The following is a 17753-nucleotide window of genomic DNA, read 5'->3' as shown; positions in this document are numbered from 1 at the left end:
GCATGGATAGAGGATTGACTAACTAACAGAGGTCGGGATAAATGGTTCATTCTCTGGTTGGCAACCAGTAACTAGTGGGGTGCCGCAGGGATCGGTGCTGGGACCCCAATTATTTACAATATATATTAACGACTTGGAAGAAGGGACTGAGTGTAATGTAGCCAAGTTTGCTAACAATACAAAGATGGGAGGAAAAACAATGTGTGAGGAGGACGCAAAGAATCTGCAAAAGGACATTGACAGACTAAGTGGGTGGGCAAAAATTTGGCAGATAGAGTATAATGTTGGAAAGTGTGAGGTCATGCACTTTGGCAGAAAAAAATCAAAGAGCAAGTTATTATTTAAATGGAGAAAGATTGCAAAGTGCCGCAATACAAAGGGATCTGGGGCTACTTGTGCATGAAACACAAAAGGATAGTATGCAGGTACAGCAAGTGATCAGGAAGGCCAATGGTGTCTTGGCCTTTATTGCAAAGGGGATGGAGTACAAAAGCAGGGAAGTTTTGCTACAGCTATATCAGGTATTGGTGAGGCCACACCTGGAATACTGCGTGCAGTTTTGGTTTCCATATTTACGAAAGGATATACTTGCTTCAGAGGCAGTTCAGAAAAGGTTCACTAGGTTGATTCCGGGGATGAGGGGGTTGACTTATGAGGAAAGGTTGAGTAGGTTGGGCCTCTACTCATTGGAATTCAGAAGAATGAGGTGAGCTTATCGAAACGTTTAGGATTATGAGGGGGCTTGACAAGGTGGATGCAGGGAGGATGTTTCCACTGGTGGGGGAGACTAGAACTAGAGGGCACGATCTTAGAATAAGGGGCAATTGCGCAATTGGGCAGCGTTTTAGAATATAATGTAAAAAAAAATTTGCTTTTAAAATATTCGTTGATATATTTAAGAATGATAACTTGATGCAGTTTAACACAGCTGAAAATGGGTTTAACACAAAAAAATGAGCATTTTAAATCAGTGTTTAGTCCACCAGCTGTAACTAACCCCACATTAATAACTGAAAATGAAAAAAGCTATACAGAACCATTTCCTAGTTATATTGGGGTACTGTCGTCAGTTTCTTCGTAAATTTAAAACAAATTATATTCAAAAGCTTTTAAAAGGAGCCTATTATTGTCCTTGCGCCCAAAATAACCATCTTAATTTTAAAAGCCTCCTCAAAGTCCCACCAACGGACGCAATTAGCAGAAACTCGCCATGGTGATTATTTCGATCTGGGGTTGTGGCCAATTTTGTGGGCGGGGCCGGCTGCTTGCGCGATTTTTTTTTAAGCTAGTGCTGAAGATTGTGGAAACTCGATTTGTGTTGGACGTAATTTGCACTTGAAATTCCGTGAACCTTTGCGCTGGTTTGGTCGATTTTGAGCGAATTGCGTTGGAAATAACAGCGCAACCTGGGGAAACTCTACCCCGAGAGATTCTTTCTGTTTCCACTGTTGCGCATGGTGCCAATTTGGGAAGATTCTAAAGCCCGGATACCTTCCTACCTGTAAAGAGAAAAGATTCATCACTGGGCCACTGACTTACTTTAGCAACAGATTGAAGAAAAGCAATGCAATAAGTCTGAAAGTCACTGCTTCTCCAACTATCGTTTGTGCATGGCCTAGGGACACAAGGGGAGAATTAAAGAAAATAATGGGGTAGAGGGGCATACTCTCACTGAAAAAATGTTGCGACCATAAATCCCATATCACTGAAGTACTTGCTCATTTGCTCTGTGCCAGAGTGAAGCCAAGCTTCAGTTGCATTTATTGGGCCAGTAGTAAGCTGAGCTACTGATTTTGGATGAACTGAACTGTTTGCCAATGACTACATGTTGAGCCAGTTACTGTCACCATGGGAAAACTGGCCTTGTTTCCACCACAGAGATAAAGTCAATTCTGGGAGTAACTTCCTTCACAAAAAGCTACTAGCTATTCACATAATGTGCCCTCATGGAAATCAAATCAGAAAGCCTGAATGCAAAATGTATTTCATTGACCCTGTCCCTTTACTCACAGTCTTCCAGTGATGTGCTCTATTCAGTGATCCAGGACCTAAGAGACATGCAGCAACAAGCAAGGTAAGCCTGTAACTATTACTCTGTACCACTCTGGATATAATTCAGCTCTTTGAAGACTGAGACACAGCTTCCCCTCCTCTCTCTGCTTCCTGAAGGGACTGTTTCCTCTGTGACACATTGGTTCACTCGTTCACTACCCCTATTGCCTGCTGTCCTTCCCCTGGCATCTTCCTGTGCAACACCTGACCATTTACCTCTTTCCACACCATTATCCAACAACAACAACAACTTGTATTTATATAGCACCTTTAACATAGTGAAAAATCCCAGGGTGCTTCACAGGAGTATTATGAGATAAAAATTTGACACCGAGCCGCATAAGTAGAAATTAGCGCAGGGAACCAAAAGCTTGGTCAAAGAGATATGTTTTAAGGAGCATCTTGAAAGAAGAAAGAGAGGCAGAGAGGTTTAGGGAGGGAGTTCCAGAGCTTGGGGCCTCAGCAACAGAAGGCATGGCCACCAATGGTTGAGCGATTATAATCAAGGATGCTCAGGAGGGCAAAATTAGAGAAGCGCAGACATCTCGGGGGTTGTGAGCTGGAGGAGATTACAGAGATGGAGGCCATGGAGAGATTTGAAAATAAGGATGAGAATTTTGAAATCGAGGCATTGCTTAACTGGGAGCCAATGTAGGTCAGCGAGCACAGGGGTGATGGATGAGCGGGACTTGGGCCTCAAACACTTCTTCCAGTTGAGTCAATAATTTACGTGCACTGGCTCCCATCTAGTATGCTGTATTCACTGCTTAGTGTGCAATCTCCTCTAGGCTGGGAGTCCAAATGCAGGTTAGATGACTGCTTTGTGTTTCTCCACAACTGAAATCCTGAGCTCTTTGTAGTTTGCCACTTCAATTCCTTGTACCACTCCCACTCTGAGCTCTCTGTTGTTGGCCTTCTGCACTGTTTCACTGATCCTCAGTGCAAGATTGAAGAACAGTACCTATCTTCCTATTAGGTACTTTGCAGCCCATTTGCCTTAATAGTGTCCTTAACATGACTCCCACTTCCTTTTCACCAAGAAGTGCTGGCAAAGTTGGGTGGGAGTGCCAGTGCTACCTGAGCGACAGGTAGGATGGGTTAGTACTTGGGCTATCGGAACACTATGACGGCCAAGTCATGTGCACACTTGGCATCAACCTACTTTTTTTATTTTCTTAGCCTCCTGGTTTTTTTGAGCTTCCATTTCTACCCATCTTATCCCGTACCTCCTTATTTACACATTCTCTGTGTCTCAAAAAAACCTTTAATTTCTCTCATTATGCTGCCCCCTTTGGACTCGTGCTAACATCACTTCTTCCATTTAACCACCTCCTATTTTCCACCCAAGCATTTTACAGGTATTTCTCTTGCGTGTCTGTGTGAGTTTTTTCCCAATCCCTTTCCCTTTGTACTGTACCTTTTAAATGTCCCAGACGGAATATTGCAGCTTCATATTGCTGTTCCTAGAGTTTCAAGCCAGCTTGGTTTAAATAATTTGAGAGAAAAAAAAATATTTAAATAATTCAAGAAACAGCCATATTCAGAAGTTGCTGATAATTTCAGGATTCAAAGTGTGCACGTCTGTTTAGGTTTACAAAAAGAGCACAATTTAATATTAAGGGAGTTAAGATAATGGGCCTAAAATTCTGGCCTTGCTGGGTCTGTACCAAGTGCGCACGGACCCGGCGAGGCCTCGCAAAAACCGGTTTTCAGGGCCCATGTGCCAAAAACCTGCTTTTCCGATCTGTCAAAATTTCTCTAGACAGATCCTCCACATCCCCGGGAGAAGGACATTCGTGTGGGAGAGATTGGGCTATTTGCCCAACTCAAGCCCAGTAAATGTCTTTCAAACTTTTATGCCCGGTAAAAGCAGGCGCATGGCTTACTTTTGCCAGCATAACAGTTTTAAAACATATAAAAATTTAAGTTAATGATTCATTTTTATGTTTAAAACCCTGTCCATTAAGGTAAGTTTATTTTTAACCCTATTAAAACACATTAAAAAAATTCCCAAAAATATATATTTTTTCTAAAACATTTAATTACATTTAATTTCAATTAATTTTAAATATGTGAGGTTTTTTTTAAATTTATTGTGCTGTGTTTCTTGTTTTAGGAGGGTTTTCTCATTGATAGTAATGGGAGTCCGTACAAACGGAGATCCCATTTTTATCAATGAGAATACTACCCAGTGATTGGTGATCCAGGCCCACGTGACTCCAGCATTTCTGTACATATGGGGGAGCCATTTCCCCGTATGCTGCGCATCGAATGAAGGCCTCCGACCAGAACCGAAGGTGCCTCCGTGACCACTAGGTATTTTCATAACTTTTTTTCGGTCGGAGGTGTTTGTCCGAAGGAAGCCTCCGATCGCAATTGTCCCCCCAATAGCAGCCAATGGAAATCATACCAGAGATGCCTTTGTTAGTTAGACTTTGTATCTCTGAAAAGCAAAAACAAGTTTTCACGGCACCTTTGGAAAATGAATCATTGGGAGGAATTTTCTTTGATCCTTTTTAAGAACTAATGAAATGTCACTAATGTCAAGGTATAGATCTCATCATCCAACCTCATCTTTGTTCTGTTGTTGAATGTGTCACAATTGAATTCTAAGGCAGCAGCAAATACCACCAACTGCTTTCAGGACAGTGGTGTTCTCCACAAATGGATGAGATCCTTTGAACACAGCTGGTGAGGAAAGCAGTTTTTTAGTGTAGCACAACATTGGTGATCTTATGCCTGTTAAGAGACTTGTTCTCTGGAAATAATTAGCAATAGAGCTGGCATTAAGGAAAGAACAGGTTAGCAGAATGAGGACAGTTAATTAAAAAAAGGTGTTTTAGTGGGACTAGATCCAATCAACAAATTAATTCTATTGCGTTTCATAGAGTATCTACAATTTTTAAAAATTTGTTCCTGGGCGTCACTGGCAAAGTCAGCATTTATTGCCCATCCCTAATTGCGCTTGAGAATGTGATGGTGAGCCGCCTTCTTGAACCTCTGCAGTTCTTGTGGTGAAGGTGCTTCCACAGTGCTGTTAGGGAGAGAATTCCAGGATTTTGACCCAGTCACAATGAAGGAACAGCGATATATTTCCAAGTCGGGATGGTGTGTAACTTGGAGGGGAATTTGGAGGTGACGGTGTTCCCATGCACCAGCTACCCTTGTCTTTCTTGGTGGTAGAGGTCGCGGGTTTGGGAGGTGTTGCCTAAGGAGCCTTGGCGAGTTTCTGCAGTGCATCTTGTAGATGGTATACACTGCAGTCAGAGTGCGCTAATGATGGTGAATTAAAGCACAGTCATAATAATTGCTGAAGCAGATAAATCTATAAATAGAGCTACTTTAGCAGCCACCGTGTCTACATGGAATCATTTAATTTGCAGAGAATAGATAATTTAATATTTTTAACAAACCCTAACCATGCCAACATTCCCAAGGGATCAAAAGACTTTACAAAATAAATTGAGAAATATCTATGTGTAAAATGTCTTTTATTAACAGATCATTGAACTTTTGGAAATTTGATCAGCAAATGAAAGATTTTAATCAGTATTTGTGCAATGTGATCACAAAACACTTGACTACGCAACGTATAGCACAAAAAAGCAGCCAGTTGCAATTAGATCAGACTGCAGTATTACCTCATGCATTGCTCCATATCCAATCTAAACTCCACATGGCAACTTCCCAGGCCAGTGGGACCTCCCCTTCGCTCTGGCATGGCTACCCATTCAAAGTCACAAGATACATACATCAGAAATTACATTGAGGGTTCTTCCGATAGACCATTGTTAGTGTTAGTGTTTGTCAGAAGAATCACTCAACACTCAGAGTCGGTTCCAACGCCAATGCGGCCTTTATTAATGCTCAGCGGGGAGGAAGTCTCAGGACTAGATCCAGGCTTCTCTCCACTGAACAAAGGGTTTCATGGATCTTTATATGTTTTACAACCGTTTACTACAGTTACATACAACAGTTTACTACAGTTACATTTGACCAATAGTGTTAGTCTCTAAACGTAAAGTGGCTCATGTGTTGCCAAGAGATGTGTTGCTAAGGGGTGTGTTGCTAGGGATGACTCATGTGTCTTGTAACATGGCCTGGGCCTCTCTTATCTTACTGTCCTTGGATGCTGGCATTGGGTAGCCTCCTTATTAGAGTTACATATTCGGTTCTTGTCAGCTCGGGCTGATTCATACCCTCGTTATGTGATGTAGACCCCTCTTATCTCTATTTCTCGGGGCTCTGCTGTGTGGAGTTATAATGGTTTGTCATAGTTATCTTGTATCCAAGGCATTCCTGGCAGTGGGCCTCACAGGGTTATTGCTCGGTCAGCCTCAGTCAATAGTTCACAGCTTGACTACCTGATTTCCCATCATGCCTGGGCAGCCATTTTATGTGTGGCCACTTTAAACTTATATGAGTTTAGATATATTCGGCAGGTGCCTAATGCCTACAACAATTCCCTCCTTTTGGTAAAGGGACTAGTCCTAGTCCCCTTTTAACCGACCGCCCTACCTTTATTAGATCTTGTGCACGGCCCGGTACTCCCTGCCTCAACATGCTGGCCAGTCACGCAGTTTCAGGAGTCCCGGTTGCTTAAATCAAATTGACAAAGGCCAAATCCTCCTGCCCCTTTATTAGACAGGCTTGTTTAGTATTTGGGGACCGGTCATGGGTCCCTCTTCGTTGTGCTTGGTGCCTGCATGCCTGGCAGGCCATTATGCCCCATGTTATTGCTAAGATCAATTGTATCCCGACCAGTATGTGTGAAATTATTCGAATTCAAGGATGGATGTTCACATTTATTCCCCAGTCCCAGACCTTTCTCCACCAACTCTGACTTTGTAAGTCTACATCGATATCTTCTTCCAGTACTTTGATTTTAGTTTGCAGTTGGTGGTAGAGCTTTACGGATTGACCCACCCTGAGCCTCAACTCTCGTAATACTTAGGTTAGATGTGGGATAGGGACCTGATCTGGTTCGTCATAATCCTGTAAATGATCATGGAGCTGATCGGTTACCTCAATAACTTCGGATTTCCGGCGCCTAACCTGGGTGATATGCGCTTGCCCGATCGTGACAGGTCGTAGTGGCGTAAAGCAAAAGTTTGGCTGTGGTATAGGGCACTGCAGGTCATTATACTGGTATGAACGCTCTGTGGCAGTATCTTCCTTTTCCTCCATAACCTGACCTCGCGAAGTGCCTATGTGCGGGCACTATTTCTAGTACACACCCATTGGTTCAGTTAAACCCGCACTCGTCTAGCTCACCTCGGCCTACCGGGTGAGGGCATACTGTGATCCCCCCCCCGCTTTGCTTGCAATCTGTTAGAGAAATCCCGGTAAGTATGTTGTTTCGACGAACGGCGGAGGTGGTGGTCAGATAGTAACGCATGGAGACATTTTCCCGTATTACTTCGATATTCTCTAGTTGGTATAGGGGAAACGGCCCTGAGTCCGGCGTGGCTATAGGGATCATCAGGACTATCCCTATCCCAGTATTCCTACCCATCTGGCAATCTGGAATTGCTGGGTATACTCGGGTCAGTCCCTTCAGAGTACAATTATCCAGTGTCCCCCTCTGGTTAGCCAACTGAGCCAGATGTGAACTGTCTATCCAATCGGGTACTTTCCCGTGTTGGATCTGGTCAAGATTGTGGCGGATCTGTCCCACCATCGACAGACCATAAGCGTGACAGAGTTGCCCCTGTCTTTGCTTTCCTGTATCTTTTTCTCTATCAATGAGGTGATTGATGGTTTTGGCGTGAGCTTCCAGGACTGAGATGCCATCCAACTGGATTTCGGCACCCTCCTTTCCTAGGTTGGCTTGGTCTTCCTGGTTTTGCTCCACCCTTTCTAATAACCCCTTCATCACCCCTCTAAGCTGTTCCACCCTCTCATTTAACCCTTGTATGTCTATCGAGTTTATTACGGAGGTTCCTGTATTGAAAACGGTGGCAATATCATTAACTATTTCCCTCTTGACCCTGGGGGCTGACCCCTGTCCCCGGAATCTTCTGGCACCCATTGCATCGGCAGCCTGCTGCATTACAACTTTACTTAATACATTGTACATTTTCCTTGACTGTTCTGTACAGTATTCCGGCATCTGGATGCCTGAAATATTGATCAGGACAGGCACAATTTCATGTTCAACATTATCATACAATAATTCCCCTTCGTTGTACATTACAATCCCATTTTCTGGTCCCTTAGTAGTTATGGGACAAGGCAGTTCCTCGGGCAATGTAATGGTTCTTATGGGGCGCGGTGTCGGAGGGGGTGAGAAGCATACATACAATGATATTGCAGCTGCCCCCACCTCCTCGTAGTACCCACACAGCCCCACTCCCTTTTTGCAGATGACTGATTGCTGGGATTGTCCCGGAGGCGCACAAATTATGCCAAAAGTACATTCATCAGGCCCTTTGACATCCCTCCGTTTAATGCAGCTGCTCCTAATACCCGTGGAGCACTGTACACATACTCTTATTCTTATTAGGATTCTTATTAGGATTCACTTGTAACCATGCATTAAAATAAGTCCTGTCCTTGCTCCAGTCCTTGGCTGCTGGGATGCACATTCCGTCCGTTAAATTAAACAAGACTCCATAGTTAATGTAGTTGTTTATTTCCTGAGTGCGCTGCAATCCGTCGGTGTCATCCAGGGTACGTGTCTGTCGCAGGGCTATCCATATTACGAGGAGTGCCGTTTGTATTCCCATTCTGGTAGGTATTATCTGTAATTTTAAACAGACGGCCTGTTCGTCACCAAGGGTTAGGTTTTGCTCTACGAGTATCCCTGTCACCCTGTGAAATCAGAAGCACAAGGTTATAATCGAACCATTTTGAGTTGAATCTGTGGGGCGTGCGCCCATGTCTTTACCCACTTAAATATTACCCAAACTCCTATTATGACCAAGGCCAAAGCTATTCCTCCGAACATCGTTGTCTGCTTTACCGTTAGGTTGGGTTTGTGGACTACACCTACCCACCGTGGGGTACATTGGCTCTATTGCCATAGGTGATGGTGCTATGGCTGCGCACTGCACTATCCGTCTAGTCCCGTTATCTCTTCCAGCCTGTTTATCTTAGCTTTTAACTCTTCAATTTGTTTTGTTTGAGTATCTATTTCTTTATTGTATCAGGCAAGTATTATTACAAAAGCTAGTTCTGTTTTTATTTTTGTTTCCTCTGTTAGGTGAGTCTTTTTTTTCTATTAAGAAATCCAAATTAATACTGTTCAGTATAAAACAGCTGTCAATAGAAAGGGTTAACTCCTTTCCAGGTTTGTAAGAAGACCTGATGTCATTACGTGACTTCACGTAATCATCTGAAAAAAAAAGTCTTTGTGCCTTCAAAACTGGCTTAGAAATTAGGAATCCGTTAAACAGCATAAATCATTAGAGTAAACTCCAATGTTTTCTTAACTTCTAATTCAAGTACTTGCCAAAGAAATCTTTTTAAAAAAATTGATTTAAAACGAGACCACACATACAATAGCAATTTTGTTTACTGAAATTCAATTTTTTTTTAAAATTTCCCTCTTTCTCCTCGTTATCTTCAAAACCCTCCTGCTTGTTTAGACTGTTCGGGACTTTTCTTGATAAAGACTGTCCATTTTGGAAATCTTTTCAAACTGCATTGAAACTTTCTCATAATTTAAAATCATTATCAATGTTGAGTGTTTTTTACCTCTTCCAATTTTTTTTTCTCTTTTTCTAATTAAACCAATATCTTTTTTTTTCACAGCAAACATCAGCTAGTATTTAGTAAGTTATGTCTTTTTTCCATCACAAACACATTTTTTTTCCAGCACTTATTTAGTCCGTTACATCTTTTTTTTTTCTTTCTTCAAATTAGGTTTTGTATTTTACACGGAGGGCCTGTAACTCCATAAAGTTGCTAATTTAAAGTCATTTGTTTACTTTCAAAGTGGCGTCTTTATCTTTTTCTTTTCTCCATAACTGGAATGGAGTCCAGCTTTGAGGGTTTGAGGGCTGCTTTTCGTTATCTCAAAATGCTCCAGTTTCAAAGTCGTTACTAAAGCTTGCTGTTTTTAACATTTTCCAAAAGCCCCTTTTACACCTTCACAGATAGCTCGCCACTCGCCTAGGAGTTTGACCTGATCAGATTTAATTTAATAATTTTTTTTTTTTTTGAATCCACCTCAGTATTTTCTGTGCCTTCTCTGAATATCTCAAAATCCCAATTCAAACTTTGTAATTTCAATCTTTATTTAAAACCTTTTTTTGTTTTGAGCTAGAAGCTTTCTTAAAAGGCATTCTTTATCTCATTCCGAGACTAAATTTATGTCTTTCAATCCAATGTAATCAATCATTGCACGTTTTCTTTCAACAAGTAAACTCTTTTTTTTTAACCACCGGGAGCATGTATTTATTATGTTTTACTCAACAAACTTATCCTTTGTACATTTCCTAGCTCCGTAACTTATCATCCGAATAAATCCACACCTGCGTTTCTAACTTAAAATGTCTTAAAACTTCCCACATACAGGACAACACTACAAAGGGTTAGCTAAAATGAACAGACACTTGCATTCCTCTTCCAACCAGGCTTTCAGAAACATGACAACATAAAAATTCATTCCGCAGTCACAAAATCACACAGGCACTTCTCATTTAAAACAGACGTTCACAAAAGTCTCTCTTCTTTCCTATTAATCTTTTTTTTTTTAGCCGGCTCTATTCCTCTTCCATACTTCACTTAAGATAATCACCGTCAGTTTTTTTTAATCTTAGCTTCCTATGTTAATTTACATGGGCTCGCAGTATCAAGACCACAGCCTTTTGTAGAACCTGCATAGAAATTCACCCCCTTATCGTGTTCTGACAGAAGAGTGTGTGTGTGTGTACGTGCGTGAGAGAATAATGTAAACTAAGTGTGGAAAAATCGCCACCTTAAACTCTAATCTTTGTCACTGACTGGGGCCGCAGTACAATAAAGGGAAGACTATGGACAAATAACTGATCACAGTATTCAAGGGATGGTAATTGTCCATGAATGTAGATAGAGGTGTATGTAAGATTGGCATTAACACCTCATTCTGTCATTTTCAGTGGATTTTTGTAAATTTATACATACCCTCAGTTCTGGATTCTAAACAACAGTGGGGAAGAAGAACATGTTCAATTGTAATAATTTGCCTGAACTCATTGAATGGCAGTGCAGGGTCGAAGGGCCGAATGGCCTACTCCTGCACCTATTTTCTATGTAATTCCAAATAGGAGTTAAAGTTCCTTCTGCTGAAAAGTTCAGAATAGCATAAGAAGTATATACAGTGAAGATGCACATAGTGAAGATGCACTATGTTTAATGGCGGTGTTCCTATCAGTGTCATTCATAGGGCTGTTATACTGTACATTTTGCATAGAAATGGAACTGTTTATAATTTAGAAGATAGTAAGAATTTGCCTGCACACAAACAGGTTACTGAAGAATTATAGGAGGAGTTTTTAACCCAAACAAACGGGTGGGTTGGGGTTGGCTGGGAGGTTAAAGAGTTAAAAATCTGAATGCCGAGCCCAACCCACCTCCATCCAATGTTCCTGTTAAGCTGCACTGCCACACAGTGGTCTGGAGGTCCCATTTGGAAAAAAACACGCATGTGTGGAAATTTGAATGGGCCGCCCAGCCCATAACGGAGTCGTGCACGCAAAAGAACAGTGCCTTCAACCTGCCCACTTCCAGCTTTAATGGAGGTGGGACGGGGGCAGGCAGCCAGCCCACAGGAGGCAGGTTCACACTTCAAATATTATAATGAGGCTCTGTGCCTCATGGTGGTCCACCATTTTAAATTTAACTGTGGGGGTTTCCCAGGCCTTGGGGAACCTATCAGCTAAAAGGCAAGGACTAATGGATCCAGGAGATAGGTGCCTTTCCACTTACCTGCTGGATCCAGCATTCCTGCCTCGCCAACACCCTACAATTGGACACCTCCTAACCCTTCCGATCGCCCCCAACTCCCCCACGAGGCCTCCAATCTCTGATCAGCCCTCCGTCCTTCGATCCTCGGTCCCCAATTCCATTTCCTCCCCCTTCCAGCCCCCAATCACTCTCCAGCCTTCAGACCTCGCCCCTCTGGTCCCTGATCACCTATCGACAATCAGATCTCCAACCTGGCCCCCAAGAACCCTCCGGCCTACCCACCTCCCCTCTCCAGCCGCTGATTGCCTTCCAACATTCCGACCACTGGCCCTCGATCCACCTCCGGATTCCGAGCCCCCCTCCCTCCTCTCTGTGGTCTGGTGCCATAGGCCTATCTGCCCGACAGCCGGCCAACCTCGCCATCTGGTTGGCTGCGGGCAGGAAAAAGTGATTCCACATGCTAACCAGATCCTGCCATTAAATTCAGTGGGGCCTGTGGGGAACCCGTTCTGCCGTGTTTCCCAAGCATTTTCCAACCCCCACTCCCTACCCACCTCCAAATTAAAATTCTGGCCTATGTAATAGTCAATCTAGAATCAAATCTGATAGCATACATGCATTCAGGTGACGGATTTTAGGAGGTTGAAAATATGAGGGGAAAATCAACAACAATTTGAGAATTTCTCAGGTGGCAGTTAAAACATTTCTATGCTGAATGTTACACCTAGTTAATGAAGTAAACATTATGACGCCGTACTTCCATGGGATTGGTCCCAATCACTCGCTGTAATTTTGGTGAGCGACTGGTGGAATCCTTGGAGAAATGGTGTAAAGAGATGTTTACGTTGTTTCTCCAGGGGTTCCGCTAAAGTGACGGCAGGAGAGTGGGACAACCCCTATGGATGTTCAGGGCCTTTATTGTTAAAAGTACTTATCTATTTCAAAACTGTTGAATAATTGCGAACAATCCAGAATTTCTTGTTGAACTTTGTTTCAGACCTTTACTTTTGGAGTCTAAAATCCTGGTGATGTCTCACAACATTCCCGGCAGACTGTTCCAGCGGTGGGAATATACCCTCCTGAACATCGCTGCAAAACGACTGGATTATACTTTACAGAGGGAACCAATAGAGAAGATCATCACTGAATGCCTCACTGCGCTTCTTAAGCTGGGACTGCACATGCAAAAAGCTTACACGGTAGCAAGTGATTCTCTAACAAAACTGGGTTCTTTATCACAGTCCTGCTTCAATTAGCTCACTTTTAAAAACAAATTCCACAGTTGCTTTTTTCTACCTCCTTTCTTTAACCTCCTTGTGTTGCATACCATTCCCCAGCCAAGGGAATGGCATGTTGTTATTTGACTAACACCTAGGCCTCTGCTAATCTGCATGATTACCAGCCATCATGAAGCTCTCAAGAACAACATACGATCACTGTTCCTCCAGGCATGGTACTAGTATGTGATTATCATCATCTCCTAGACAGTATGCATGGACTAGCGTTCACAGTATAGTGTAAATCCATGTGGCACAGCATGTTAAAACTCTACTCGCCAGTCTACCATTTACCTATTTTTTTAATAAATGAAATTAGTTGATAATTCATGCCACTGTACATTTTACTACCTTGGTATTGAGAAAAATAATGACCAATATTTTGTTTATTCATTTAGTAAAGGAAGTAAATGATGCTTACATGCTCAGTTTGGCTCAGTGCTAATATTATTTCTGAGTTAGAAGGTTGTGGGTTCACTGCAGGATCTAGGCCTGTGATCTGGGCTGACACTTCAGTGCAGTGTTAATGGAATTTGTTTTGGAAGAGATGCTAAACAGAGGCCCCAATTCCATGCTCAGGTGGATGTAAAGGATCCTGTGGCACGATTTGAAGAGTCCCAGACAACATTTATCCCTCAACCAATGCTACCAAAACAGATCAACTGGCCATTTGTTTCATTGTTCTTTGTGGGATCTTGCTGTGTGCAAATGGCTACATAACAATGGCTACACTTAAAAAGTAATTTGTTGTGAAGTGGTTTGGGACATAATGAGGATGTGAAAGGTGCTCTATTATTGCAAGTTCTCTTTTTAAGCACACAGAAGGATTAAGAAGACAACATAGTATCCAGGGACCAATGGAAATTTAATCTCAAATTGGGACTCTAAGCATTTGAGTGGCAGGTCTTTAAAAGGCAAGACAGAAAACAGAGGCTGCAATCTTCCATTGTGAGCTTCTAAACTATGTCTCACCTACAGGGAAAGACCAGGAACTTTAAATAGGACAGGCAGGTACAAATCCTTAAGTAGAGTAGAGTAGAAACACAAAGGTGTGGATTCCTCACCTAAATCTTGCACATGCACATGTACACAACAAGTACTGTGTCGGAGTGGGAAACAAAGGACAATGGGCTGGATTTTTGGATGGAGGCATTTTTGGGCGCTAATGGTGGCGGGACGGTAAATTTTGCGCCGGGAAATGGTTTGTGTCTGCAGCCACAAAATTCAGCAGCTGGGCCCTGAGTGTGGAGTGGAGCGCTAAGGCAGGCGTTGCACACCTCTCTAAGGGTGTTAAGCCAGTGGAGCAAATGAAAATCCGGTTGCTAAACAGCCGGCTTCGGAGCGCCATAAGAGAGGCTTACCTGGGAAAAAAAAAAGAAACCACAAAACACATTCCCAATTCCTTGCTCACTCCGTATAAGATAAATCGCAAAAATAAAAAATAAATCACAGTTACCTCATGTAGGCATTCCTTCCCTCACTGCCGCCGGAACAGCTCGGGCCGCCCGCTTTCCCAGGCAGTCCCACTACGGCACGCTATGGGGCGCTACAGGGTCAGCGCGAAACAAAAATCATAGCGCTGTCGAAACTGGGGGCGTTGCACACCGGCTCGACGCTCCCGGGCCCCCGCAAAACTGGCACCAAATTTCCCAGCGGGGCACTGGAAGCTGGCCGTCCAGCTGGAAATCATTTGCATACCTATTACTGCCCCTCTGGGGCACCAGTAGAGGCACAAGCCCAGCGAAAATTCAGCACAATGTTTTTACAATCACTGGCTCCAAATGTTCGATTATAAACAGGTCTGTTTAACTACCTGATCGGAACACAGTCATTTGATTCATACAAGGATTTGGACTTCTGCCAATACTAAATAAATCAAAAGAGACAGACACACATCAGAGCTAATAACTCAGGTATATATATTGTGACATCAAGGTGAGCTAAAAAGCAATTGAAAGAACAGACGGTAAGGAAGTATATTTTAGACAATTATCACAAAAGATTTAAAATTGCAAAGAAAATGTTTGTGAATTGGAGACAAAGAAAATTCCATATTATTCAGTTTCTATAAAGTTGCCAGATTTTCTCCTGGAATTTATTAATCTAACTACAATATACCCCTGTTGAGAATAGATGGGCACAAATACAGGTTCACTCACACAACATACACACCTTCCCTTTTCTTCTTTATCTAAAATCTTTGGCATTGTTCAAACATCTAACTACAGATTTGTTTTGACTATGTATGCCCACATATGGCACATTTTCAAAGCTCGTTTTTAATATTGTTTTTTCAACATTCAAAAGGAAATATGACAATGAAAGATCTGTCACAGACAGGCAAAATTCAAGTATAATTGAACAATTTCATATTGCAATATCTTACCTAGTTGTACTGCAGCTCTGGAGTAAGGGTGACACTGCTGCTGTTGTTGACAGCCATGAGGTGAAGTGCAAATGATTCTCATTTTAGATTTAAAGGCATTTAGTGGGTCAAGTGAAGTTGCACAAATGGTTTTGATTTAATTGAAGCCATTTTTCAATACAGTAATGGCCAACTTTTAAAAACTTACTGATCAACTTTTTAAAATCAACCCCAGAGATCCACACAGAGTATCTAAAAATGAAACTACAGGAACATCCCCAATGAAAGCTACTACTCTGTAATCTTCACTAATTAATTGATTAACATCATAATCAATACATTTCTGTCATTTTCAAGTTGAATGCAAAATAAATGCAATTTAATTTTGGGGAGGGCAAACATCATTACAACTTTGAGTTCTGCTGGTGATATTCTCTCAGGTACAGTGACGCTGATCACTCAGGTAAGTGATGCGAGCATCGTACCGCCTGCACTACTCAGTATCTAATTGTATGATAGCATTATCCAGAGGCATAACAGGTTGTGCCCTGAACTGATTTTTTTTTGCACCTGCCCTGACATTGTCATTCTCCAATCTTTTTGAAGATAAACTGAGAAATCCTTGGCGAGATGGGTGATTGAGCTGAAATCAATGGAAGTAAAAATCAGGAGAGGTGTAACCCAGGCTGCCGACTCACGATCATCTGTTTTACACCATCACACAAAGTCAAGATCTGACCCAATGATTGGATTTAGACAAGTATTGGGCCTGCTCTGTAGTGATGGCCCTGAAACTATGCACTGAGATACTAACTACAGATAATTGACGAACATGTTTTGTCTGAAATTACTCAGTCCATTATTTTAGCAGAGGCATTAGCACATTTATTTAAAACAGGATCATGCCACCCATAAAATAATGGAGAGGAACTGCAGACAAACACACTAAGCTTTTGTATGCTAGTAAACCATGGTGTAAGTTATTTTCCACCTCTGTAAAGCAGCGTTCGAAGTTAAAGATGTCCTATAAATGCAAATTATTTTAGTCTGATATCTCTTATTAGCAGATCACCCACTAGGTTATTTGCTGCTTAGTGTCCTCTTATTTTGGCACAAAGCTTTTTACTAAACATATGGCCTGAAATACTGACCATAGAATAGGTCCAACCCAGCTTGGGTATGTAGCTGGTGTGTGTATAGCACCTAGACAGAACCCTGTCATCATGGGCAGTCCCTCGGAACGAAGATGACTTGCTTCCACGCCAAAAAAGGATAAGTTACAGGTGTTTCAATGAAAGACCTAATATTCCGGGTCCTGAACTACATAGTGTAGGGTGGAAGATGGCTGTGCATGGATTTTTTTAATGTGTGGTGGCCATTGCATACAACCATCACACGGGCTTGACAGAGCTAGGTCTTGCTCCAGTGGCAAGGATTACCCAAGTCGACTGGAGACCAGATCTGCTGCACGGGCCTAGTGCGCACACATATTGCAGTGTAGGCTGGCCCGTGCTGCCCCTGGGCCCACGGACAGAACAAAACAATACCAGAATATAATGACCCATAAGTAATAATATACTTACTCATCAACCTTTGACTGTGAAATATAAGTGATTTAATAAAAATAAGTAGCAATTTTTTGTGATATCTAGAACTCAGACTGAAACAATTGTATTAGATATAAATGATCATAAAATGAAACAAGTGTACAAAAGGGGTTCTGAGACATACATTAAAGGCACTGATCATTAGTTTCATTCGGCTCAATTTTGGCCGAGCCCGTTTTTTTTAGTGTACTTACCCGAGTTGTATTGCTTAAGTACGTCCGGAGATGCTCCAAAAAAAATGTTCGAACTTTGGCCACTGTCTGGCCTCTTCACTGCTGCCGCGCCGCGTGGCCAGTTGCCTCAGGGGGTGGAGCCTGCGTTCTGCGCTGGAAAATGTGCCGGGACGTCTGCACATGCGCAGTGGAGAATAGTGATGGCCCCGCGCATGCGCAGTAGCGCTCCGAGTCTGCATGCCTTCCGTGTTGTAGATATGAGGAGCCTTCGCATGAAGTGCAGTCTTCAGGGCCAGTTCCACGGGCCTCTGTTTGCAGTGCGATAAGGCAGGATGGTCATTCTGACCAGGGCTGCACTGAAGAAACCTCAGCCTTATCCAGCCTGCCT

At 42.5% G+C, this 17753-nt stretch overlaps 1 protein-coding gene across 2 annotated transcripts in view; it reads left to right on the top strand.

Moving 5' to 3' along the window:
* The window catches only part of tex47 (testis expressed 47), a 58735-nt gene that overhangs the window by 33378 nt on the left and 7604 nt on the right, over nt 1-17753 (top strand). For both annotated transcript variants that reach the window (XM_070857585.1, XM_070857584.1), the window contains exons 4-5: nt 2013-2074; nt 12941-13142. In XM_070857585.1, coding sequence (XP_070713686.1) covers nt 2013-2074; nt 12941-13142 — 264 coding nt within the window. The remainder of the gene's footprint in view (nt 1-2012; nt 2075-12940; nt 13143-17753) is intronic.

The sequence above is a fragment of the Pristiophorus japonicus genome, chromosome 16 (genome assembly GCF_044704955.1).
Source record: "Pristiophorus japonicus isolate sPriJap1 chromosome 16, sPriJap1.hap1, whole genome shotgun sequence".
NCBI lineage: Eukaryota > Metazoa > Chordata > Chondrichthyes > Pristiophoridae > Pristiophorus > Pristiophorus japonicus.
The sequence above is the reverse complement of the archived record's forward strand: the minus strand, read 5'-3'. Positions and strand labels throughout refer to the sequence as shown.